This window comes from Protomyctophum parallelum, assembly GCF_964188405.1.
Source record: "Protomyctophum parallelum genome assembly, chromosome: 9".
NCBI lineage: Eukaryota > Metazoa > Chordata > Actinopteri > Myctophiformes > Myctophidae > Protomyctophum > Protomyctophum parallelum.
In genome coordinates this window covers 7,699,297-7,723,640 of record NC_139706.1, presented here as the reverse complement: position 1 = coordinate 7,723,640, position 24,344 = coordinate 7,699,297, and the positions used below count along the sequence as shown (strand labels likewise).

The 24,344-nt window shown below is 42.7% G+C and overlaps 2 protein-coding genes across 2 annotated transcripts in view; both read left to right on the top strand.

Moving 5' to 3' along the window:
• Positions 1-8,187, top strand: part of dner (delta/notch-like EGF repeat containing) — an 88,631-nt gene extending 80,444 nt beyond the window's left edge. The window contains exons 11-14 of the mRNA XM_083772777.1: positions 1,814-1,927; positions 2,936-3,067; positions 3,657-3,906; positions 4,675-8,187. Of these exons, the coding sequence (XP_083628903.1) occupies positions 1,814-1,927; positions 2,936-3,067; positions 3,657-3,906; positions 4,675-4,786 (608 nt within the window). The 3' untranslated portion in view covers positions 4,787-8,187. The remainder of the gene's footprint in view (positions 1-1,813; positions 1,928-2,935; positions 3,068-3,656; positions 3,907-4,674) is intronic.
• Positions 8,188-12,446: 4,259 nt separating this feature from the next.
• Positions 12,447-24,344, top strand: part of pid1 (phosphotyrosine interaction domain containing 1) — a 63,720-nt gene continuing 51,822 nt past the window's right edge. The window contains exon 1 of the mRNA XM_083772901.1: positions 12,447-12,659. Within this exon, the coding sequence (XP_083629027.1) occupies positions 12,630-12,659 (30 nt within the window). The 5' untranslated portion in view covers positions 12,447-12,629. The remainder of the gene's footprint in view (positions 12,660-24,344) is intronic.

The window sequence follows — 24,344 nt, the reverse complement described above, 5'->3', positions numbered from 1 at the left end:
GGTATTACTATGTGTATGTCTATCTACGAGAGTGTCTGCACTCCACAGTACCAAGTTATTACTATGTGTATGTCTATCTACGAGTGTGTCTGCACTCCACAGTACCAAGGTATTTATACCGTCTTCTCCTTTCTGCCTCCAAAACTATGGAATGCACTTCTCAATGCATTCAGAACTGCAGACTCACTCCCAATCTTCTGCAAGTTCTGCCGTACAGTCTGAAAACCCACCTCTTCAGACTCCATCGTAGGCCGTAGCACTTGCTGTAGCACTGGCCCTATAGCCTCGATGACCTTACAGGCATCAGCGCTGGAAGGGGGGTGCGGAGGGTGCTCCAGCACCCCCTGCTGGTGGAGAGGAGAAGTTTTTGACATGTCTATCAGAGCGTGCTGAATGCAGAATGCACAGCGAGTGAGTTAACAGATAGACACAACATGACGAGACAGCAAAAACCTATTGTAGTTTTACTTTCACCTGCACCAGGTTTAAAGAAATCTAACCCAAACAACAACACAATAAGAGTCACATACTGTTATTATGATTAACTCGGTTAACTAGGTCCTAAATAAGTCATTATTAGGCCAATTATACCCGAATAAGAGCCGAAATTTTTCGCGCGGCCTCGCGCCTCCCACCCTTCAGCTCCCCCTGGTATAAATACCTTCCAGCGCCCCGGCGTATGCAAAGGCTCAACTTATGTAACTTGGATAGCATTTGATGTAGGACATGCATAGCACCCATTTCATTTGTTTCATTATAATATAGATATTCCACTGTTAGGTTCTTAACTTACATATGATTCATGATTTTTATATTTTGATGTATTTGAATGATGTATTACCATGTTTTTGTTCTTGTTTACTCTAAGGGCCGATTCATACTCCTATTTTAGAGCTGAATAAAAGTCGTTTCGGCGCTGTATAGCCTACAATGTGACGTCATTTGAGGTTCGGGGGGGCGGGTACCGTCCTAAAGTCGGCTCTTCGGTGCTACTGAAAATTTCTGACGAGTCAAAATCATTTCGGCACTACAGCGCCGAAACAGCGGTAAAATAGGAGTATGAATCGGCCCTAAGTCACTCATAAGAGTGTCTGCTAAATGCCTAAATTGTATTACTATGTACTTTATGCGCACACACATAATTATGAAGAAGAATCAGAATCATTTTATTTGTCACTTTCCCCTTGTATTTACAGACATAACATGTACATACATACAGAATATGGAGTACCGTTTCCCCTCAGTCACTTGCGGGCGGTGCAATAGCCTATTTAATAAGCATAAAAAGACCAACACTAAGACACAGACAGCATAAACAAACATTTAAAAAGAGCCCCACTATATATGTATATGACCTGCAAAAAAAGAAAAACAGCACATCTACATGTGCTGTTCTTTTTTATGAATTTATATGAAAGTGCCATAGTGTCTCAGTCCCGCCCCCTTTCAGAACGGAAGAGAATCTCCCATTCATTTTTCCCATAGATGTTTCAGAAAGTATTTATTTAAAGACCTTTCAACCTCAGACAAAGTCAACTGGGTTCCTGGCAAATCCTGAATAAACACAATGTTTTGGGCCGATCAAATAATTAGAAAGAAGAAAAAAAGGGAATTGGTACAACACCTAAAAGAAAGAAAAAAATACAGTACAGTACTACATTTACCGTACAGAACTTGAGGATAGGAATACATACATACAACCCATGGGGAACATAGGGCTGATGACGTGTTTGTACACTGTGTGTGCGTGCGTGTGTGCGTGCACCTGTGTGTATGCGTGTGTATGTGTATTGTGTACGTGCACCTCATGTAGGCAGACATTGCGAGATCTCCAAGGACCCGTGCCTGAAGGTGAACTGCCAGAACGGAGGCCGGTGTGAGAGCGCGGGGCTCAATGCCTCCTGCGTCTGCACGCCTGGATATCTGGGTGAGCCTCAAAGCTGTATGGATGCATGGTATACTATATATATCTGGGTGAGCCTCAGAGCTGTATGGATGCACGGTATACTATATATATCTGGGTGAGCCTCAGAGCTGTATGGATGCACGGTATACTATATATATCTGGGTGAGCCTCAGAGCTGTATGGATGCACGGTATATCTGAACATCACCAGAGCTTTTAATACCTTTAAAAACACATTCAGGGCAAAAGGGAACCCCCTTTGGTGTTTCAAGCATCATGTTATACTTTGAAAATACTATTGAAAAATATTGGTCCGACAAATGACAACCCACCTCATCTCCTAACCTAACCATAACCGCAAGCACGGGAGCAGGCGCTAGTCCGACCGTCGGACTAATGCCCTGTCTGAATTACATGTGGTCCCCGAAAATGTGGCGTAAGTCTTTGAATATATTCTTTCAGAGCGAACATTTTTAACTCAAATCCTTGCTTCTGGTAGGTCCCTGGAACTACATATTTTCAGATGGGGGTCCGTGGCCAAATACAGATAATTCTGTCCTTTTCAAGTCCTTGACATGAAAAAGGTTGAGCACCAGCATCCCTGACATAGAAACATAGGATTTTCAGAAAGCTTTTAGGATTTAGAAGATTTTCTTTTAGAATCGGCCTCAGGTCTAAATGAGTTAACCATTATGTTAAACTTTAGCTGTTGAAAAATAGCAGATCTACAAGCTCATATAATCATAAATCGTGAAAATGTGGCGCAAATCTTTGAATATATATTCTTTCACAGCAAACGTTTTTAACTTTAAATGTCGCTAGACTAGTGCGCTAAAGTACAACATAATGCTTAAAACACCAAAAGAGACACCTGGGCTAGGCGTTTTTCTTTCTTTTTTTCTTTACGCAAAAGTCTGGTTATACCCTATACCTTATACGTATAAACTAAGTGTGGTTATACCCTATACATATAAAGTCTGCTTATACCCTATATGCGAGACTACTAATGAAATACTATCTGTCCAATCAGGGAACAGGTGTGAGGCTGACGTCAACGAGTGCGAGAGCAACCCCTGTCACCACGGAGGCACCTGCGTCGACCAATCAAATGGCTTCGCTTGTCACTGCCCACCAGGGTGGGTGGGGCCAAGCTGTGAGATCCGTAAGTCAACACAACTTATATATAGGGCTTTATGCAACTATCTGCTATTATCCTATAGCGATCATTCTATAAGTCAACTCAACTTATAGGGCTCATGGAACTATCTGCTATTATCCTATAGCGATCATTCTATAGGTCAACTCAACTTATAGGGCTCATGAAACTATCTGCTATTATCCTATAGCGATCATTCTATAAGTCAACTCAACTTAGGGCTCATGCAACCATCTGCTATTATCCTAGCGATCATTCTATCTAGGGCTCATGCAAGCATAAGTCAACTCAACTTAGGGCTCATGCAACCATCTGCTATTATCCTAGCGATCATTCTATCTAGGGCTCATGCAAGCATAAGTCAACTCAACTTAGGGCTCATGCAACCATCTGCTATTATCCTAGCGATCATGCTATCCATTAAGTGTTTCTTTTTAAATAATTTTATTACAGACAAAAATTAAATAAGTTATAATAACCTTGCCGTGTGTGTGCACGCGCATGTGTGTGTGTGTGTGTGTGCGTGTGTGCGCGTGTGTGTGTGTGTGTGTGCATGTGTGCGTGTGTGCATGTGTGCGTGTGCGAACCATCTCAGACCTGCAGTGGAAGCTGGCCCACCCGTCGGGCGACACGCTGACCAACATGCCTCGCCACTCCCTGTACATCATCATCGGCGCTCTGTGCGTGGCCTTCGTCCTCATGCTCATCATCCTCATCGTGGGCATCTGCCGCATCTCGCGCATCGAGTACCAGGGCTCGTCGCGCCACGCCTACCAGGAGTTCTACAACTGCAGGAGCATCGACAGCGAGTTCAGCAACGCCATCGCGTCCATACGCCACGCCAGGTCAGTACTGGGTGCAATGATCCATACGCCATGCCAGGTCAGTACTGGGTGGAATGGGTACACTGGACACAGTGGACAGTGGTGGAAAAGTACTCGCATGTCTTTCTTAACCCATTTTGACCTGGGAACGATTCTACAAATGCCTTCTAAGTCATGACAGTTTTCTGAAAAACCCTATGTGTCGTTCTCAAACATTTTCATGTCAAGGACCCCCAAGATTATATGTAATTGGCCACCGACCCCCATCTGAAAATACCGTATGTTGTTCCAGGGACCCCCAGAAGCAAAGATTTTAGTTAAAAACTTGTCTGTGAAAGAATATATATATATATTTAAGATTTGCGACACATTTTCACGATTTTTTCAAAAATAGCTTGTGAGCTCTATGAGGACGCAGTTTTTGGAATCATAATATCTCGGGTTCTTCTTTTTGCCTCAAAGCAAGCTTGATTTGTGGCTCATTTCTCTAGTCTATAAACGATATGATCCTCGGGTACAAAATGTATGTTTTGGGTGAATTAAATGACCGGTAGAACGGCCTGATGAGAAGACCGTGAGGTTCCCAGTTCGTGCGGGAGCCCATAGGGTGTCCTTAAAAGACTCTGAACCCCTAATCTGCTCCTCATGAGCATGTTGGTGCCTCGCATGGTTTCCTCCACAGTGTATACTGTGAACGTGTGAATGTAATGCACAATCTATGTAAAGTGCTTTGGATAAAAGCGCTATATACAAATGCACCATTTTGTTGCTGTGTTGCTGCCTTGTTAGGTTTGGGAAGAAGTCCAGACCTGCTATGTACGACGCCACTCCCATCAACTATGAAGACTACAGTCCTGATGACAAGCCGCTGGTCACGCTCATCAAAACTAAAGATTTGTAAAAAAAAAAAAAAAAAAAAAAGGAAAAAGAAATAACAGAACAGAACAAAACAAAACCCCACCACACAACCCTTATTTATTTACACGTATACAAAACAACAGCACATGTGCACAATGATGTGCATGAACGAACACATAGAATAAACCAAACATACACACGTATACATCATTTTCTTTAGAAAAACAAACAAAACAACTCAATTGAATCATGTTGTGGCAGGGGACGAAACGGTCCAAAACGATACACTATATAGTTTAAAGAGAACAAATCAGGACTTTGATACACACATTTATTTTCCTGTCAAAGTCCACGATAAGGCTATATTGTAGCATACATACAGACAGACAGACATATTTTTGCTTTAATTAAGTCGATGATTGTTGACATTATACTGTATCAGCTACCTGGTTTCTTATTAGCCTCCCCTGTTCAAACGGAATGTGACGTCACAGACTTAATGCCCCGCCTGCCTCTGATTGGCCTCCCCCCTCCTACTAGTAAGAAGTATTAGGGCGCCCGCAGGGCGTAGCATTCTCACATTCTAATACAGCCAGAAACCCCTTAATCTGGCAGTCAACTCGGTATAGCGTGGCTCGCTAATCGTTAGACTTCCAATCCGTTCCCCCATGGGTTCGAATCCCGATGCGTCACTGTTTTTCCAACAACCGCCCGGAGGCTAACTTGAGCCACGAGAGACGCCACCGAGCGTGCTGAAGCGGCGCGCGCAAGTTGCCGTGTCGAACGATGCGAAGTTCGCTAGAGGTGGTGGTCCTTGAGGGGGTTCCAGGGGGTCCCCAGCTAAACGATAGTTAGGAATCAAATGGACCCTTATGGGTCTGTAACTCAGAGAGAGTACAAAATGGAATCAAATGGACCCTAACGGGAACCATTTGGTTCCATTCTCAGAGTGAAATTAACAGTGGTTTTTACAATATAAATTGGGGTCCCATAGATAGAAATGCCATTAAACGAGGGTCCGCTGTAGCCTATAAATGCATATCAACACCATTTACTGTTACTGTGACACCGGCACAACTTCCATACTCGCGGATGTGACACATGGCTAGAGACGAAAGCAGTTCCGCGCGTGTCACAGAAGGGGACGTTCTGTAATCAAGCCAATCAGCGGCAGCTTGGCAGAAGTCTGTTGCTGTGTGTATGCAACAGACTTCGGGTCTGTTGAATACACGGGTATGTTACTGAGCCCAGCAACAGACCCCAGCACAGCAGACGGTGCTGATACTGATAGCAGTCCTTATTGCAGGTGTGGTAGAAATAGATGCACTCCTTAAAGTGCTTACAACAGTATCTCTTTCTGTATTCAAACAGATCTGCAGTAGGTTGCCTTATTTGGTGCATGTATGGGTATAGATTTGATGTTTTATCTGCATTACTTTGACATGCCTCGTACTTGTTGATATATTTATTTTGTTTTGTTTTCTGTTGTTGTTGTTATTGTTGTTGTTGTTGTTGTATATCTCTACATCGGTGCCAAAATTAGACTTTTGTTAATTTTGTGGTTAGTAGATCAAATAAAATATAATAATAAAGCCACTGTTGTCCAGTGGGATCTGATGGAACAATGCTGTTTTTTGAATAATAACACATGTTTTTCTTTTTCTTTTTCTCCTTATCTTTATAAGCAAGTTTCTCAGTGGTGTATTGGTAGTAGAGGCAGTGGGTGTTCATTTTGTCGACTAAAACTATGACTATAAAAATTGTCGACTACCTTTTTTCACTGACGAAAAAAAATAAAAAAATAAAAAGCTAAGCTATGATGATGACTAAAACTAAGACTATATGCTTTGACAATTTCAGCAACAAATGAAAGCTAGACTAAAGTGTTAGGGAGGGACTAGAGAAGAGATCCAGTAGAACTAAAAGTCAATTCATTTTATGTTTGGTTGTGCTCTGAACATATAATATATACCAAGTGTAAAATCTGCCATTACGGCGGCAAAATTCTTTTTTTTTCGACAAAATCAACTGTATGACTAAAATCCTATGATATTTAGTCGACTAAAATCTTATATTTAGTCGACTGAAACTAGACTCAAATGTACAGATGTGCCATTTGAGAACTTCACACGGCATGCCTTATTGGCAAGACAGTGGATTGTCAGAACATTGTCAGTGAGAGAAGGAGGGCATTTTCAAAGGTGTTCTTATGTAAATGCTATTCAGATTATTTTTTACAATGAAACGAAGTGTCAAAAAATGGACACTGGTTTTCAGTAAAACAAAAGAGAAGAAGTATTAGGTATCAAGGCTAAACGCTGAAAAGAAAAGTATTTCCAGAAAAAAATGCAGGGAAGGTACAGGAAAGCTTGAAGTTTTGGAATGGCAAATCTGTATTATACCTGCAATAATATCTTCAACTACACTCCTGACGTCTCTAATAAATAACTAGCATTGATTGACAGTGTTCAATAGTTTCTCTGTGAGTACATGTTTCTTTACAGGAGTGACAGCCCCGCTCACTGTATTGTCTAATTATTATTATACTTAGTTTGCGCACCAGTCGGTGTTGCATGCGGAAATAGGCGATCTATAAGCTCATACGGCATCCGGACGCGTTGTGACTCTGAGCAGGGACGTGCACACGTAGACGTGCACACGTAGACATCAAGGGGGGCTTCAGCCCCTGCCCTTTTACCCGTCTGTAAAACAACTGCCCTTTCCAGACCACGAATACAGCATTCACTAAGAAACTAAGAAAGAAATGCAAATGCCACACTCTTTTCCATGCCATGCCGGAAGTCAGTATTCAGGAGAATTGCCTTTTTTCCCCCGAAGTCAGTATTTTGCGTTGAACAAATTTGTTTAGAAATCCATGTCGTACACCGCATCTCCACTAGCTAAAGAGTGCTGGGTTGCGCCCCGAAAATAACTGATCTACAAGCTCTCAGTCTCAAGCTCTCAGTCTTGTAGATCTGCTATTTTTGCTCTTAACGGGATCTCAGCCCCTGCCCCTCTAACACTCTCTGCACGTCCCTGACTCTGAGCTTGTAGATTTTTCTGCGAGCGACACTGCGGTGCACAACTAAGTAAGGCTTAAAGAAGGGGTGTGCTGGGACTCAGCGGTGTGATCGTGAAAACACCAATGTAGTTGCGAGGATGGAGGAACAAAGAGGAGGAAGAAGATGAGGTTTACGATGGTGATGAATGATGATGATGGTGGTGGTGGTGGTGGTGATGATGACAATGACAGCTATAGCCCAGTTCACTCCAGTATATCTTCTATATTATCTTGTGTGTCTGTCTATAGGAGCCAACGGACCTCTCTGTCTGTGTGTAGCTGTGTTGTTCCTCTGGGGTCAAAACATTCTGCGACCCATAGAGTGATATTCTGCCAGTAGGGTCAGCTTTTCTTCTGTTCTTACTTTCTTTTTTGTAATAGAAATCAACGACACAATTATATATTATCTATGTTGAATGATGTAATAATAAAGACTAGCGAACACAACAACGTATACCCTCCTGCTGTCCCGTTATTTTCACGTAAAGCATGGGACCGATTCACTAAGCTGTTTGCACCCGCATTTCCAAACTTCCTGCGTTAGTTAGTCGTCTAGAATAAGGCATTTTTGACATACAGAAAGTTTTTGTCCCATGTAAGGATCTGTATCCGAGCAGACTTGAGAAAGAGTGGCCCTCCGCAAAATTCACCCACAAAAAAGGATTACTGAATCAGACTAGGCCTACTAACGCGGAAAGTTTGGAAAATTCCTTTACACCCACAATATGGGTGTAAACAGCTTAATGAAGCAGGCCCAATATAACTACAAATATATTTGTAGGCTATCACTCATCAATAATATTCAGTCAAGAGACACATGCATTCAAAATTGTGATCGGCAATTAATGGAAATGATTATGAATCAAAGCGTAAAGCAATTGATTGGAGATCAATACATAACGTATAGATCTATCTACAGTGTGTTAGTTACTGTTGATAATAATAATGTTGTCTCTCGACATCAACATGTGACAAACCTCTTCCTTCTATGGATGACACAGTTAAAACTTTCCTTCTAAATCATACTTGCAAATTAATGGTAATGTCCGACTCCTGTTTAGAATGTCACAGCGCTCTGCCGTTGAGAAATACCAGACAGAACATCTGGTTGCCGGCCAGGATTGACCGACTCAGCATTGAGCATTCAACCAAGCCGTCGAAAAAAAAAACTGGTACTCCAAAGATAGAATTCTGAGAAAAAGGAAAATTCCAAAGGCTTAAATATTGTTACAAGAGATGTGCCTTACTATTGAATGGCCAAAATCTTGGTCGACTAAAACTAAACTGAACAGTTTGAGTATATAAGCGTGATCGGGCCGGGGCAGTGCTGTGCATGCTGTTGAAACTACACATTATCCCAAATAGTGTTGTTTTCATCGACTAAAAAACTAAGACGAAAAATGTTCGTCGACTACCTTTTTTCACTGACAAAAACTAAATGGAAACTAAATGAAAACTAAGCTACGATGACTAAAACTAAGAGTAAATATACTGACAATTTCGTCGACAAATAAAAACTAGACTCAAATGTTAGGAAGGGACTAGTGGACAAGAGATCCAGTATACGTCATTTTACACTAGGTTGCATGCTGAAAATAGCTGATCTACAAGCCTGTACTGTAAAAACACTCATTACGACGGCATCAAGGCCCGCCAAAATGCATTTTAGTAGACTAAAATCGTATGATATTTAGTCGACTAAAACAACTAGACTAACACTAAAACATTCCAGGTGACTGGCCGCTCACACAAACACATCTCTCTGTTTTTACTAAAACTACAACATGACATCACTGAGCCGCGGTTTGTCACCGCTCACCAAAACACATCTCTCTGTTTTTACTAAAACTACAACATGATGTCACTGAGCCGCGGTTTGTCACCACTCACCCAAACACATCTCTCTGTTTTTACTAAAACTACAACATGACATCACTGAGCCGCGGTTTGTCACCGCTCACCCAAACACATCCGTCTGTTTTTTACTAAAACTACAACATGACGTCACTGAGCCACAGTGGTCACCGCTCACCCAAACACATCTCTCTGTTTTTTCAACCGTTTCGGAGGTCCAGTGTTGGTTTTGACAGCACATTTAGATTTTAGTTTTAGTCTAGTTTTCATTAAGTTTGAGTCACATTTCAGTCACATGGAATATTTTAGTGTTGGCAGTTGATTTAGCCGACTAAAATTTATTTTGGCGGGCCTTTGATGCCGTCGTAATGGCTGATTTTACACTTGCTGAAAAAAGCTCACAACGTGTCGCGCAGCGTAAAATGACTTGTATAAAGCGACACAGAGGTTTTTATTTATTTTATAGTTTTTATCGTCCGGTCACATTGTGGGCGATTCAGTAACACGGACCAGGCTTTAAATCCCCCGAGGTGGAAAGTTTGGTGACGCGAGGACGAGGTTATGGTGTTCAACAACATCTGTTTCCTTCCACTGCGGCCCGTCGACATGTCATGTCCACCAACCAGACAGACGGAACTGTCAGTCGCTCGTGGGAAAAATCCATATATGGAGTGTTAGTCCTGTGAATGGCCTCTTTGACCTCAGGCATAATAATCCAGATGTTCCCCGAAGTAAACACGTCTAAATACAGAGCGGAGCCGTGCAGAGTCACGTCACTCACCACACACACACACACACACACACACCTACACACACAAACATGCACACAGAGAGAGAGGTAAATGTTATGTTCTCTCTCTCTCTGTCTCACACACGCACTCACGCACTCACGCACACACACACATTGGCAAAATTGAGGAGTGAAGGCCAAGTGTTTGACCTCCATGAGGGTCAGGCTGCTGTGGTTTCGCTGGTTTGTCTTTTACATTCACGGGTCCCTGGACACCAGGGGCGCAGAGCAGAGGGCATATCTCATAACTGGGGCCCCACTTGAACAAGATTTCGCAGATCTTCTGGCGTTTTTCGTGGATTTCAAGACAAATCTTCATGGGCCAATCTTATCCAATAACTGCAAAAGTACAGATGTGTCTTTTAAATTAAGAAAACATCACCCCATGTGAAGTGAGGGGCGCTCTTATCATCGTACATCATCATGACATAAGATAGACACTATTTTATGTCTATATACAAAATTGTCAATTCATTGTCAATGGGAATTTAATGTTTGTGTTAGGACAAAGTCTGTGCTCATACACCCCCCCCCCCCCATGAAGCTCAGGGTAACTACTTTTATTTATTTATTTATTAGACCTATGTGAATTTTGTGAAACCACAAATGTCTCAGCTGCAAATTCATATACCACCAGGCCAGACCTAATTATGCTGTGCTACAACAACGTGTGTTTTGAGAAGATTAAGAAGATTAGAGATTGTGGGCGAAATCATGTCACAGAAGCACAGAGTCACAAATGTGGAGTTTTGGAACTGGAAGGTCGACGAACATTTTTCGTCTTAGTATTAGTCGACGAAAACAACACTGTTACTATCACAATAATATAGTGATTTAAAAAAACTTTTTGTTTTAAAGGGACACTTCACCCCTTTTGCAAAACAATATATGTCAATGACGTTTAAAATATTTAGAACACTTTCCTGGCGGTCTTTATGTGTGTAATATGTGGTTTTAGATATTTTTGATTTTAGCAGTGAGCCCAGTGTCTCTGTCATGGACACTGGGCTCACTTAATTCCTTCCTGGACTACAATTCCCATAAAGCTTTGGTGCACTGCTCCTCCTTGTGGATAGGGGGAGGGCTGTCTTACTGAGACAACATGTAGTCCAAGGACTGTCTAAAGAGGACGAGAGGCGAAGACTGTACGGGCGACGCCATGCATGTTGCTCAATGGAAGGAAATAAACATGCACAGTTGTACATTGCCCACATTTGTGCATGTACAACTTCCTGGTCTCAACTGCGCATGTTTCTTTCCTTCCATGGAGCACCATGGACTAGCAACATGGCATCGCCCATATGGTCTTCGCGTCTCTTTAGACAGTCCTTGATGTAGTCCAGGAAGTAAGTGAGTCCAGTGTCCATCACATCAGAGACACTGGGCTCTCTGCTAAAATCTAAAATATCTAAAACCACATATTACACACATAAAGACCCCCAGGAAAGTGTTCTAAATCTTCTAAATGCCGTTAACATATATATTTTTGGAAAAACGGTGAAGTTTCCCTTTAACCCTTACAAAAAAAATCACACCTGTGTGAAGTGAGGGCTAAGGGGCACTCTTATCATCATCGTACAATACATCATCGCACGTCATCTCATTCCGGCCAATCAGAATTTGTGTGCACCTTCGTCTTCAATGTTTGTGTTTGCACAAACACTCAAAGCTGACCATTCATTGTAACGGGCATTCAATGTCTGTGTTAGCATAATGTTTGTGTTAGGACAATGTTTGTGTTTACACAAACCCTCAAAGCTGGACATAGGAGGGGCTAGGGCCCATCAACAACATCACTGACCCTCCACTGATAGCTATACCATTACCTTGGCACCATTATATAATCCATACACCCCCCCCAAGGCATTATTGACTCCCCCGCCCCCCACAGGCCAGTTTAGCAACTGCAGGCAGGCGGAGCAACAGCTTTAGAATAGGAACCACTGGAATTCTCTCTCTCTCTCTCTCTCTCTCTGTATGTCTGTCCACTCGCTGTTAACCTCGCTCCACCAGGCTTTCAGCTCGCTGTTGGCTGTTCAGAGAGAGAGAGAGAGAGAGAGAACCGAGCGGTGTGTGAATACGAGCAGATGTGAACGGACTGGACTACAAAGAAAGAAGAGAAAGAGAACACGCTGTATAGTCGAAGACGGAAGAAAAAGAAAAACATTGATTATTCTAATTATGTGGCAGCCCGCGTCAGAGCGATTGCAGGTAAGGCCCCGTTGCGATATTTGAGTTCCTTAAATTCTTCCCAAAGCTTGCTTTCTTCCCAAATAAAGCAGCAGTGAATTCAACGCTAGGTTTTCAGCCGTTGGAACCTCCTCCTACCATGGCGTGTTGGTGGTGGTGGTGGTCGTAGCAGTATGGCCAGGTCGTATAGGAGGATATTGTCATTTCCCCCCCCTGCAGATCAACAAAGCAATGCATTGCGCAATTTGCGCTTAATCCCTTTGACATGTTTATGAATTGACTGTGCTTTGCATTGAACCGTGTTGCCTATGGAAGCCCACATTACTGGGCTGAATGTTAACGGTTTTAACACGCTTTACAGGCGTTACGCAAGCCTGACTGGCTGATATGACATATAACCAGTGTAGACTCTCGTTTTTTTTGGATCGATTCTGACATTTTCAATGTAGAAAATGTCAGAATCATCAGTGTATTATTATTTATCCTCCTCCACTCCACTGAGGCACTGAATGAATGCCCCTGTAGAGCTTGTACTGTACCTTTTTTCAGCCTTTTTGCCTGCATCTGCATATGATTAGCCTAAAATGAAAGGGCAGACCCTCACCTGTCTGTAAAATCTGTCTGCTGTTTTTTACAGGCCTGCTTGGTTCGTCTTCTCTCATTTGATTTACCCAATAGATGTCTGTCTACCGTAGACCTACTGTAGACTAGTGTAGCTCCTGTAGTTGTTCAGTTTGCAGAAAGAAGAACGCTGCTTAATTGCTGCACAGGCAGAATTTCTCCACGAATCATGGATTTCATTTCCCTCCACGATTCTGATGAGAAATCACAGTTGTTATTATAGCGCGTCAACGCCACTAACTAACTAAAGGCCTATTCATAGTCCAGTTTCATATGAGGTGAGGTGACCACCTAAATGGCGAAGGCCAGTTTTAAGCCCTGGTCACACACCAAAGGGTCACCATGCAACTCCTTGGGTCCAAACGGTTGCAACGTGTTGCAATGTTGCATATGGTGACCCTTTGGTGTGGTTTGGGCCATTGAATTCCATGCGTTGAATCACTGGTACAACGTGCAACAGGACATATCCATGGCCGTGGGAAGATGTTTACAGTAGGAGGTGCTGAACGCTCAGTAGGGGGTGTGTGCACGCGTGAGCTTGCACCGCAAAATGCATTTTCGCACGGAAAAGTGGCTTTTACTTTCCCTCTCCACAAACTGACACAGGCAATTAATGAGGATAAGGTGCCGATACTGTGATATTTATTAGGCCTAGTAACAGAAATCCGTTTTGATTAAAATTATTATTTTCCCCCTCCTGTCCGAGGGGAGGCTGTGCCTGGGGGGGAGGGGGTGCTCCAGCCCCCCTAGCACCCACAACTTCCCTCAGTCATGGACATATCACACCGACCCCGCTGGGACAACGCTAACACCGTCTGGACCCTTTGGTGTGGTTAGGGCTTTAGGTGACGATAGTGAAGGCCAGTTTTAGGTGATGAGGCCTCCGCTAACCTGTCTGCTCTGACTTGTTTGGAAATCAAAACAAAAACAAAAAAGCACACATCGTTAATGACACGTAGTTTGATCTCCAGGGGCGACGGGGGCAAGCCGTGCACCGAGCGAGCCTAGTGCCTTCATAACGTCTCCCTCCTCAGCCGGCCCTAATGCTCTCCAGATGTTGGCCTGCTAGGGACTGCTTGCCAAATGAACTTGCACAATCCCCCCGCGCTCGCCTGCCCATGCAGGCGTCAAGAAGATGGAATCACACAGTAAACTTCAGGAGGGAGAGAGAGCGACCGTTTCAAGTGATTCTACCGAGGCTTACATTTTTTACGACTAACACAGCGTGAAATAGAAGTAACTTGAATTGTTGTAATTACTTCCAAATTGGAGTAAATCCCGGACCAACTCGTTCACTCATTTTTTTTTGTGTGAAATGGAAACTTGACATCTGCTGCACGTCCACATGTTTTCCAAGGTATAGCCTACCTACTAGAGGCCCGGGACTGTGTGTGTGTGTGTGTGTGTGTGTGTGTGGCTACAGTACACACTGTACAGTATGCATGTATGTATGGATACCTCTGTACTGCAGGACTTTGCTTTGCTTTAAGTCTTGGCGCTCTCAGACCTTGAAAGATTTTCCCCCCAGGTTTTCTCAGTTGACTTCAGACATTTCACATATATCTAGTCTAAACAATGGTCAGTTGGTGATAGGTCCAAGGTCCCCTGGTTGTGGCTGGGGTTTCCCAAAGTACCACTAGGAGACGGTTTACAAAGTTTCAGGTAAAGCAACAATGAATGCCTCAGTGACAATTTCTGAAAACGGTTCAAGTCTACATCACTTTGTTAGACATTCTAACAGTCTGACAGGCATTCGTTCGACAACACCGTCGCTTATGACATGCGCTGCCGTTTACAACTAACCCATGCTGCGGGTTAAAGAGGGATTGCCATCATTTTTGTATTTATCCAGTTTTTCATGTGTCTATGAGGTGACAGTACTTCTTTAGACACCCTGGAGTCGTTTTTATACTGCAATGGTGTATTAACTTTGTATTTAGGGTTTCTTCCTGGAGGCTGAACCCTTGACAGTCAAACGGCCAATGAAATAAACAGTAATATAGTGACATCACACTATCAGCCCCTCCCCTAACCCCTCCCCCTTTATCATACAACAAAAAAAGTGTTGTAACCTGCCCTTTTTTTTCCTTCTTTCTAATTATTTGTTCGGCCCAAAATATTGTGTTTGTTGTCATGATTTGTCACGATATGGGTTGGCTTCGTCTGAGGCTTTCAGAACTTTAAATAAATACTTTTTGAAATGGTTATGGGGAAAATGAATGGGGAATTATTTCCTGGGTCCCTCGTCGTTATGAAAGGGGGTGGGACTCTATATCGATATCTAAGGGGGTGGGGCTCTATATCTCCTTGGAATAAACTAATTTGTAAATTTAGATACTTCGGTGTTCCATTTTGAAGTGGATCCTCTCCATGTGCATCATTGTATCACACTGTTTCACGTGTATTTTGTATCAGGTGGCGGTAGTGGAGAGAGCGGGGGGGTTGTGGCTTGAGTTGAGGCAACGTGAGAACTATTGGATACACATTAAGCACTGAAGGCGTCTTACTGTAATCCTTACTGTAAACCACATAATGGCAGAATCCCAAATGAAACCAACATTTCACTCTCAGGGGTCATATGGGGTGGCAGTGTTCAACCCATTAAGACCTGGAACACATCTGTGTCACCTTTAGCTTTTAAACTTTAGCTGTTGAAAAATAGCAGTGCTGTGCTACGAGCTTGTGGATCTGCTATTTTGGAAAAATCGTGAAAACGTGTGCAAATCTTTGAATATATATTCTTTCACAGCAAACGTTTTAACTCAAATCTTGAAGCTTGAGCAGCATATTTTCAGATGGGGGGTTGGTGGCCAAATAAATCTAATTTTCTGGGAACACATTTGCAAAACAAAGGGAAAATGGCGCCCTCTTTGAGTCATCAGTCTGTCTCGAGAGACACGTTGGCTAGACATACCAACAGTCCTACATTCAAGTCAGACTCACCCGTGCTGCGGGTTAAAAATCACCCGTGCTGCGGGTTAAATATCACCCGTGTCAGACAAACCCGTGCTGCGGGTTAAATATCACCCGTCTCAGACAAACCTGTGCTGCGGGTTAAAAATCACCCGTGGCTCCCGACATGCGTGGCGGCCTGGCGGGTTAAAACGAATCCATGCTGCGGGTTAAATATCGCCTGTGGCTTCCTGGGAGGTCAGAGGTTGGTTTGGGGAGGGTGTGTGTCTGACTGTTGGTATGTCTACTCAACACATTTCCCCATGATACATGTCTGTGGATTGTTATTGTAGATGGATGGCTAGATGCATGGATTGGAAGCTCTTTTGCTGAGTGGAGAAGATGGGCCTATTCAAATATTGAAGAGAACATTGGTTGGAAACGACTAAATCCTAGCACTGTAGTGTAGGAGTGCAACAGTTAATCGAACCAAACCAATCAAATTATTGTATTAAAAATATCCACAATCGATAACTTAACCCATTTAGGCCTGAAAAAAAGTCATCTGAAAGAATATATATTCAAAGATTTGTGCCGCATTTTCACGATAAAAAAAAGAAATAGCAGACCTACAAGCTCATAGCTTGTAGATCTGCTATTTTTCAATAGCTAAAGTAAATAATGCTTAGTTAAAACACCAAAAGGGGTTCCCGTCCAGAATGGGTTAATAGACTAATCGATTAATATAATGGAACCCTATTTTGGGCCTGTCAAAATTAAATAACGAAGTAGTGAAAATTGCAACGCTTTGAGCTTGTAGATCTCCTATTTTTAATATTATGGCATAACGCTGTTGTGCAACAAAGTATAACGCTTAAGTGGCTAATCAATTTGTTTACATATTAAAAAAAAAAAAAAAAATGAATAAAATAAGTAATTGACTGAATAATTGCTAGTAAAATAATCTCTAGCTGCAGCCTTGGTAGTGATGAGCAGACATTTCCCTGCTCTGTAACCATGGTGATGATCAGCTGTTCTCTCAGCCATCGGAGAGATGCTGAAATCCTCCTTTAACCTCTCTGCAAGTATATCCAGTGTTGTTGAGGCTACAAGCTGTATTGCTATTGGCTACCACTGGCTCATCACTCTCTCTCTTCTGTTTTTCCTGACCTTGACATATCCGTCTGCAATTCCCACTCATGCTATGCTGTTGATATGGCAACGTTTAAGGGGTGCAGTGCACGATTATACATTTATGAGCGATATCTCCGATCTTTTTTGCAGGGTCATGCCGATACTGATTCTGATGGATATTATACAGAGGATCTCAATGTAAACAAGCCTAGGCCCTAGGGACCTAAGGCCTATGCTAGGGCCTAGTGGCTTGGCCCAAAGCCTTCAAGTATTCAATCAATCAACTATAGTATAGCCTAGATACTCTTAAGTGTCTTCCCATTTTGTTTTCACAACGGAATGACTGCTGAATGAGACAAATTAAATGTAGAAAAATGTAGATAAAAAAGTTTATTTAAGATTTCACATCATATTTGATTTGGCTTTTGGTTCTAGACTAGATGTACTAGAAACCTTTGATTTATATCGAAGTAGTCTGATTCAGTATTTCTTTGTTTGTCTGTGAATGTCGCAGAGGGCCGCTCTTTCTCAAGTCTACTCGGATGCTAATTCTAGACTACTAATAACGTGGGAAGCTTGGAAAATTCACCCCAAATATGTGTGTAAACAGCTTAGCGAATTGGGCCCCTGTCATATCGGCCGTGCTCTCTCAAAAGAGTTTCTTGCTTTGTTCTGTTTGCGACTCTAACCATATTGGAGCCCACACACAGGAGCTCTCATCTCAGTCTCAATTCACAAACAAAAAGAGCCATGATGAACAGGTTGGGGGAAATGAACAGGGATTTAAATCATTGCATGTGCCACAGTGCTTTAGGCAGGCAAACAGCAACACAGACAGACAAACGCCACCCCTTCCTTACCCCTTATTCCTAAACTTATTTGCCTTTTCTTTTTCTTTTTTGAAAAAACATTTTAAAATAGTTCAACTAGCCAATCTACATCGGTAGGTTTTTCAAAATAGTAAAAAATGGCAAATAAGGGTTAAGGGTCTGGGTGGCGCAAGATATAGCCAAGTAACTGTCTCCTTTTGATTTGTGGGCTGAGTGAGTGAAGCGGTGACTCACAAACGGGAACCAAGGACGTTGTACAAACTTAGAATTTGAATTAAACCCTTTAAACCCTTTTCAGTGCACTTAACCCATTTAGGCCTCATTTTCACGATTTTTCAAAAATAGCAGACCTACAAGCTCGTAGTGTGCCAATTTATAAAACAGTCCTGGAAAAATATTTGGCTATTTGTGATTGTGATGAAATGTGAGCTTTAATCATATTCCATCATATTCAAGTGCTTTTGGAGAGAAATTAGACTTTCAGTAGTAGAGCACTGTAGAGAGGAGCTGTGTGTGTGTGTCTGTGACTGTACGCAGGTGATGGTCGTTGATGCTCATTAATACATCAAGGAAGCAAATATATCTACATCTATCCTAAGGTGCCATCAAAGAAAGCTTTTTTTACATGTTAACTCAAGCTAGGTTCTACCACAAGAAGGCATGTTTACAGTTGTTGCACAGAAAGTAAGTCATTTTACAGAAATGCATAGCAGTCACTTTCAGTAGGCCTAGTAGAGTTCGAGGGCTCTGTAGAGGGGAGCTGTGTGTCTGTGACTGTGCCCAGGTGATGGTCATTGATGCTCATTCATACATCAAGGAAGGCAATTATGTTTCTGCACTGTCAAAAGAAAGGCTACTTCTTTTGCAATGTAGTTAAATAAAAAATGTGAAAAAAGCTCAGGGGGGAAGAGAAATTATATGGGTGGAGTAAATTATTTAAATAGCTGTCAAGATTTCTCCGGAAGGCATACTATGATCCGACAGAGCATTGGTTCGAAGGAGCATTGGTCTGAGGTGCGCTGGGGGTCGGGAGAGGGTTGGGGTTAGGTTTTGGTGTGCTGCCCCGGGGGAGGTTAGGGTTAGGGTGAGGGTTTGAGGTAGGTTGTCGTTCGGACCAATGCTCCGTCGGACCAAACACATGAACCCGATTTATCCTGGTCTATGAACAAGATTCAAGAATTGCTTCCAACGGGGGGCACGGTGGCACAGTCGGTAGTGCTGTCGCATCGATTCCCACTGGGGACGCTGTGGGTGCTGGGGGCGTGTTGTGGGTGCTGGGGGCGAAAGGCCTTTCTTTGTTTGCATGTTCGAGTTTGCATGTTCTCCCCGTGTCCCCTAGAGTAGTTAGTAGGTACAAAAAACATGCAGTAATCCTGTTCTCTAAAACTGCCTCCCCCTGGCCAGCCGGGGCACATGATGGTCGGAATAACGTGTTCCTTCCATGCGCTACGTCCGACCAGGGAAACTACCCTCTGTCATGTGAAAAAACTGGGTTGCAAAATCGTGGGATAATGTTTTTTTAAAAGAATTGCTTCAATCAGTCAAACTTCTATTTCAGACTCTGTAAGACACAGGAGTAAAACAGAGGAATGAAATCAATTAACATTTTAGAAAAGGTATATTATTATGTTATAAAATGACAGTATCTCTTACAGTAGCCTATTACAAAACACCAAGTATTAGGCTACAAATTGGCAATTATAAAACTAACATCCCTCAATGTGTTCCGGGGTGGGGGGGGGTCCAATGCCTTCCTGGCATTGGACTCGGGTATGTTAGTTCAACAACAGATTGCACAACGTGCACTTTTATTCACCCTGGTGGTAATGTGCACACATGCACACAGAGGCTGGCAGACAGACAGACAGACAGACATGCAGATATAAACGCAAAGCGTGCACAGAAGAAAACACCGCGGCAGCAAAACGACACCGTGCAGAATCCTGACCGCGAAACATGTTTTCTTCTGCATCAGCAGCATGTTCCTCCTCCGGAGCCATAGTTCTCATTCTTGGCGTTTTGTCTTTGACTGACTGTGACAAGTTGACAAATAGGACTGCACAGGACCAAAACCATCTCAGCCTCCTGACCATGCTGAAATAGCTGACTGAGGTTAAGCCATTAAGATCTCAGACCAGATTCTACAAAATGTCTTCATTTTTCCTGAAAAAAAAACATGTTTCTATATCAGTGCTTCTCAAAGTATTTCATGTCAAAGGACCCCACAAATTATTATGTATTTGGCCCGCCGACCACCGCCTCAATTATGTTGTACCAGGGGCTGTTCCAGGGGACCACTCAGTGCCGCACTATGAGCTTGTAGATCTGGTATTTTTCAACAGCTAAAGTTTAAAATAATGGTTAAAGTGGTTAAAAGCTCTGAGGTGACACAGATGCGTCCTCGGGTCTAAATGGGTTAAGCATGGACAGCTACAGCGGTTGGTTGCACTGGTTTTGTTTGCTTCTCTGTACTTTTTTGTAGTACTTTCTCTCTGTTTCTTGGTCTGTGTCTGTCTGCTTCTTCTGGCTCTCTGTCCGACCTGACTTTATTTTTTCTGTCTATTAATTAATCTGTGGTCACTGGCTATTTATCGGTTGTGTGTCTTTGTCCCTGTTTTTTCCCACCTCTGTTCCTCGGTTTTCTATGACACCTTTTCCACCGGTTGGTTCCCAATGGGAACCGGTTCAGTTCTTTTTAGTTCTTGGTCCATGAGCCAGAGCTCCAAAATGGAACGTCAATTATGAATTGAGTGGGCAAAACCATACCTATTATTAGATTGTTATTATCACCATGAAACTTCCCCAGTTCATTACTTACACGAAGACAATGATTTACTGTATTACAATTCTTTTTTTTTTTAACTGGGCGGGAACCCCTTTTGGTATTTTAAGCATTATGTTATGCTTTACCTGTTGAAAAATAGCAGATCTACAAGCTCACGAGCTTGTAGGTCTGCTATTTGTTTTTAATCGTGAAAATGTGGCGCAAATCTTTGAATGTATATTCTTTCAGAGTGAACGTTTTTAACTCAAATCTTCGTCCCTAGAACAACATATTTTCAGATGGGGGTCGGCGGCCAATTAAACATAATTTTGGGGGTCCTTGACATGAAATATTGAGCACCACTGATATAGAAACATAGGTATTTCAGATTTAGAAGACATTTTTAAAATTTCGACATCAGGTCTAAATGGGTTAAATATGCAAATGAGGCATTATATAGGAAAATATTCAAAAAATAGAAAATAATATATTAACAAGCTACTACTGTGGAAATGTCATCATATATTCATTGACTTATATTGATCCTATGAACAATTTAACATAGGTATGTTTTTCTTTTGCCCACTCAATTCATAATTAACGTTCCAATTTCGGAGCTCTGGCTCACGGACCAAGAACCAAAAAGAAGTGAACCGGTGGAAAAGGGGTCTATCTGTCTGGAGTAGCTTTGTGGTCAGCCATGGCTGTGTTGGTGAGACTGTGGTGTCTTTGTTGGCAGAGAGACTGCATCATAAGAAGAGCTGGTACAGCTAGCGTTCATTCCCATAGTAGTTCCTTCCTTTAGACCAGGGGGGCAGTCAGCCAGATATTTCGTGAAGCCTCATTTGAAATCGGTAGTTCATATAATGGCCTGTTGTGGCGCTGGACTGGACCCAAAAAGCCCCATAGCTCCATAGAGGCCCATGTATTTTGGCCCAACTTCACCTAGACTGTATTACCTTAATAAACATGGTCATGAATACTTTCTGCTTCCAGTCACTAGTTTAAAGTCTCATTTCTAATGTCATAATATTCTTTTTGGAAAATTATGGTCCCATTTATTTAAAAAAATGACCATAAAGTTGCGCATGTTCTGAGGGGCGTGGCTACCGTTACAGTCTATGATCGGGATTCCCCTCCCACTCGAGTCAAAATAAAAACCAACGGAGAAGAAGGGGGGAAGTCCCGCCTCGTTGTCTGGGCCAGCCAATGGCCAGCTGGTCCAAAAGGGAGCCAGCCAATGGCCAGCTGGTCCAAAACGGATCTAGAAAGATGGCGACTTACAGTGCATTAGAATGCAAGGGATTTCAGGCTTCATTTTACGTTCATGTTAGACCCGGGGAACGCTTTGTCCATATTTTTTACAGTCTATGCTTTAGACTGGATAATTCCCACTAGCTAGCTACTAGCTAGCTAGCTAGCAGCACATCTGCTCCATGTGAATGTGAACATGCAGAGGGCTTTGGCATCCGACTGCAGAAGGCTGCTTTGGCTCTCACTACACTAGGAATAGCGCTATAGGCATAGTTGAAATCTCCTTTTTCAGCAGGTTCAGATTTTTTGTTGTTGTTCCCCCTACATTCATAGTGACTTCTCAGTTCTCACTTCTTCTTAACCCATTAAGTGTAATCTGTGCCACTTTAGCTTTTAGCCATTATTTTATACTTTAGCTATTGAAAAATAACAAGTCTACAAGCTCAGAGTGCGGCCGAGTGCCACGATACGAGCTTGTAGAAAACAAATCGTGAGATATTTATAATTCTTTCACAGCGAACGTTTTCTTTTAACTCAAATCTCTGCTTCTGGGGGGGTCCCTGAAACAACATATTAGAAGTACAGTACTAGTGACAGTGTTAGTGAAGTTCTTTTCCTTTTCTCCTTCTTCTGAGTTGCTTTATTTTCTTTTTGTTTACAGCATTGGAACTTGGAGATTTTAATTTTAATGTGCTTGTATTTCTCCCATTATGTTCTGGCTTTTCATTGTGGTGGTGTGAACCTTGAATGTTTTATTTGAACCTTCCTGATCACACTGCGTGTGAAGGAAGGCTAGCCTGGTTAATAAACCAGACCGAATCAGCCGTTGGCAAAAATAAATCCCGCGGTCCGTGCGATATTAGTCTGGTTTATTAACCAGGCTAAAGGAAGGCCACAATAGAGAAAACTGTTCTGCTTAAAAACTTCACTCAAGCCTCAAGATATACGTAGTAGTAGTGATTTGATTTTGTGATGTGATTTCTTCACTCACGGAACCCATGTGTTGTGATGTGATGTGATGTGATGTGATGTGAATGTGAATGTGGTGTGTTGTGATGTGATGTGATGTGATGTGATGTGATGTGATGTGTTGTGGTGTGATGTGATGTGATGTGATGTGTTGTGATGTGACGTCTACTCTTCACTCACAGACCCTGTACTGTGGAGGAAGATGCATTCCATCCATGAACCAAGCTCAGTGGACTTGTTGTGATTGACCAAGGCACAGCTTGTAGAGCAGACTAAAGAACACGTTTGTTGAAGTAACAAATAATTGCATTGCCTTTCCAAAGACTTCACTGGACATTTAAGTTGTCAGTCCAGGCATTTCTCCCTGCAGCACATCTGGGAGATGGGGTGCATATACGTTGGTTAGACATGGGGTACCAACAGTCCTACAGTCGTTAGTAAGACAAACCCGTGCTGCGGGTAAAAAAAATCACCCGTACTGCGGGTTAACAATCACCTGTGTTGCGGGTTAAAAAAATCAGCCGTGCTGCGGGTTAAAAATCACCCGTTCTGCGGGTTAACAATCACCCGTTCTGCGCGTTAACAATCACCTGTGTTGCGGGTTAAAATAAATCAGCCGTTCTGCGGGTTAACAATTACCTGTGCTGCAGGTTAAAACTCACCTGTGTTGCGGGTTAAAAATCACCATGCTGCGGGTTAAAAATCACCCGTGCTGCGGGTTAAAAATCACCCATGCTGTGGGTTAAAACTAATCTGTGCTGTGGGTTAACAATGACCCGTGGCTCCCAACATGCGTGGTGGGTTAAAACTAATCTGTGCTGTGGGTTAAAACTAATCTGTGCTGCGGGTTAAAACTAATTGTGCTGCGGGTTAAAACGAATCTGTGCTGCGGGTTAAAACGAATCTGTGCTGCGGGTTAAAACTAATCAGTGCTGTGGGTTAAAACTAATCTGTGCTGCGGGTTAAAACTAATCTGTGCTGTGGGTTAAAACTAATCTGTGCTGCGGGTTAAAACTAATCTGTGCTGCGGGTTAAAACTAATCTGTGCTGCGGGTTAAAACTAATCTGTGCTGCGGGTTAAATATCACCCGTGGCTTCCTGTGAGGTTGGGGTTTGGGGAGGGAGGGTGTCTGACTAATGACTGTTGTTTTCCATGTGGCTTGCCTTCCAGGGAGAGCAGAAGGTCTGGACCCTCCATCTCATCTCACACATACTGTACAAACACATACTGTACACTCAGGG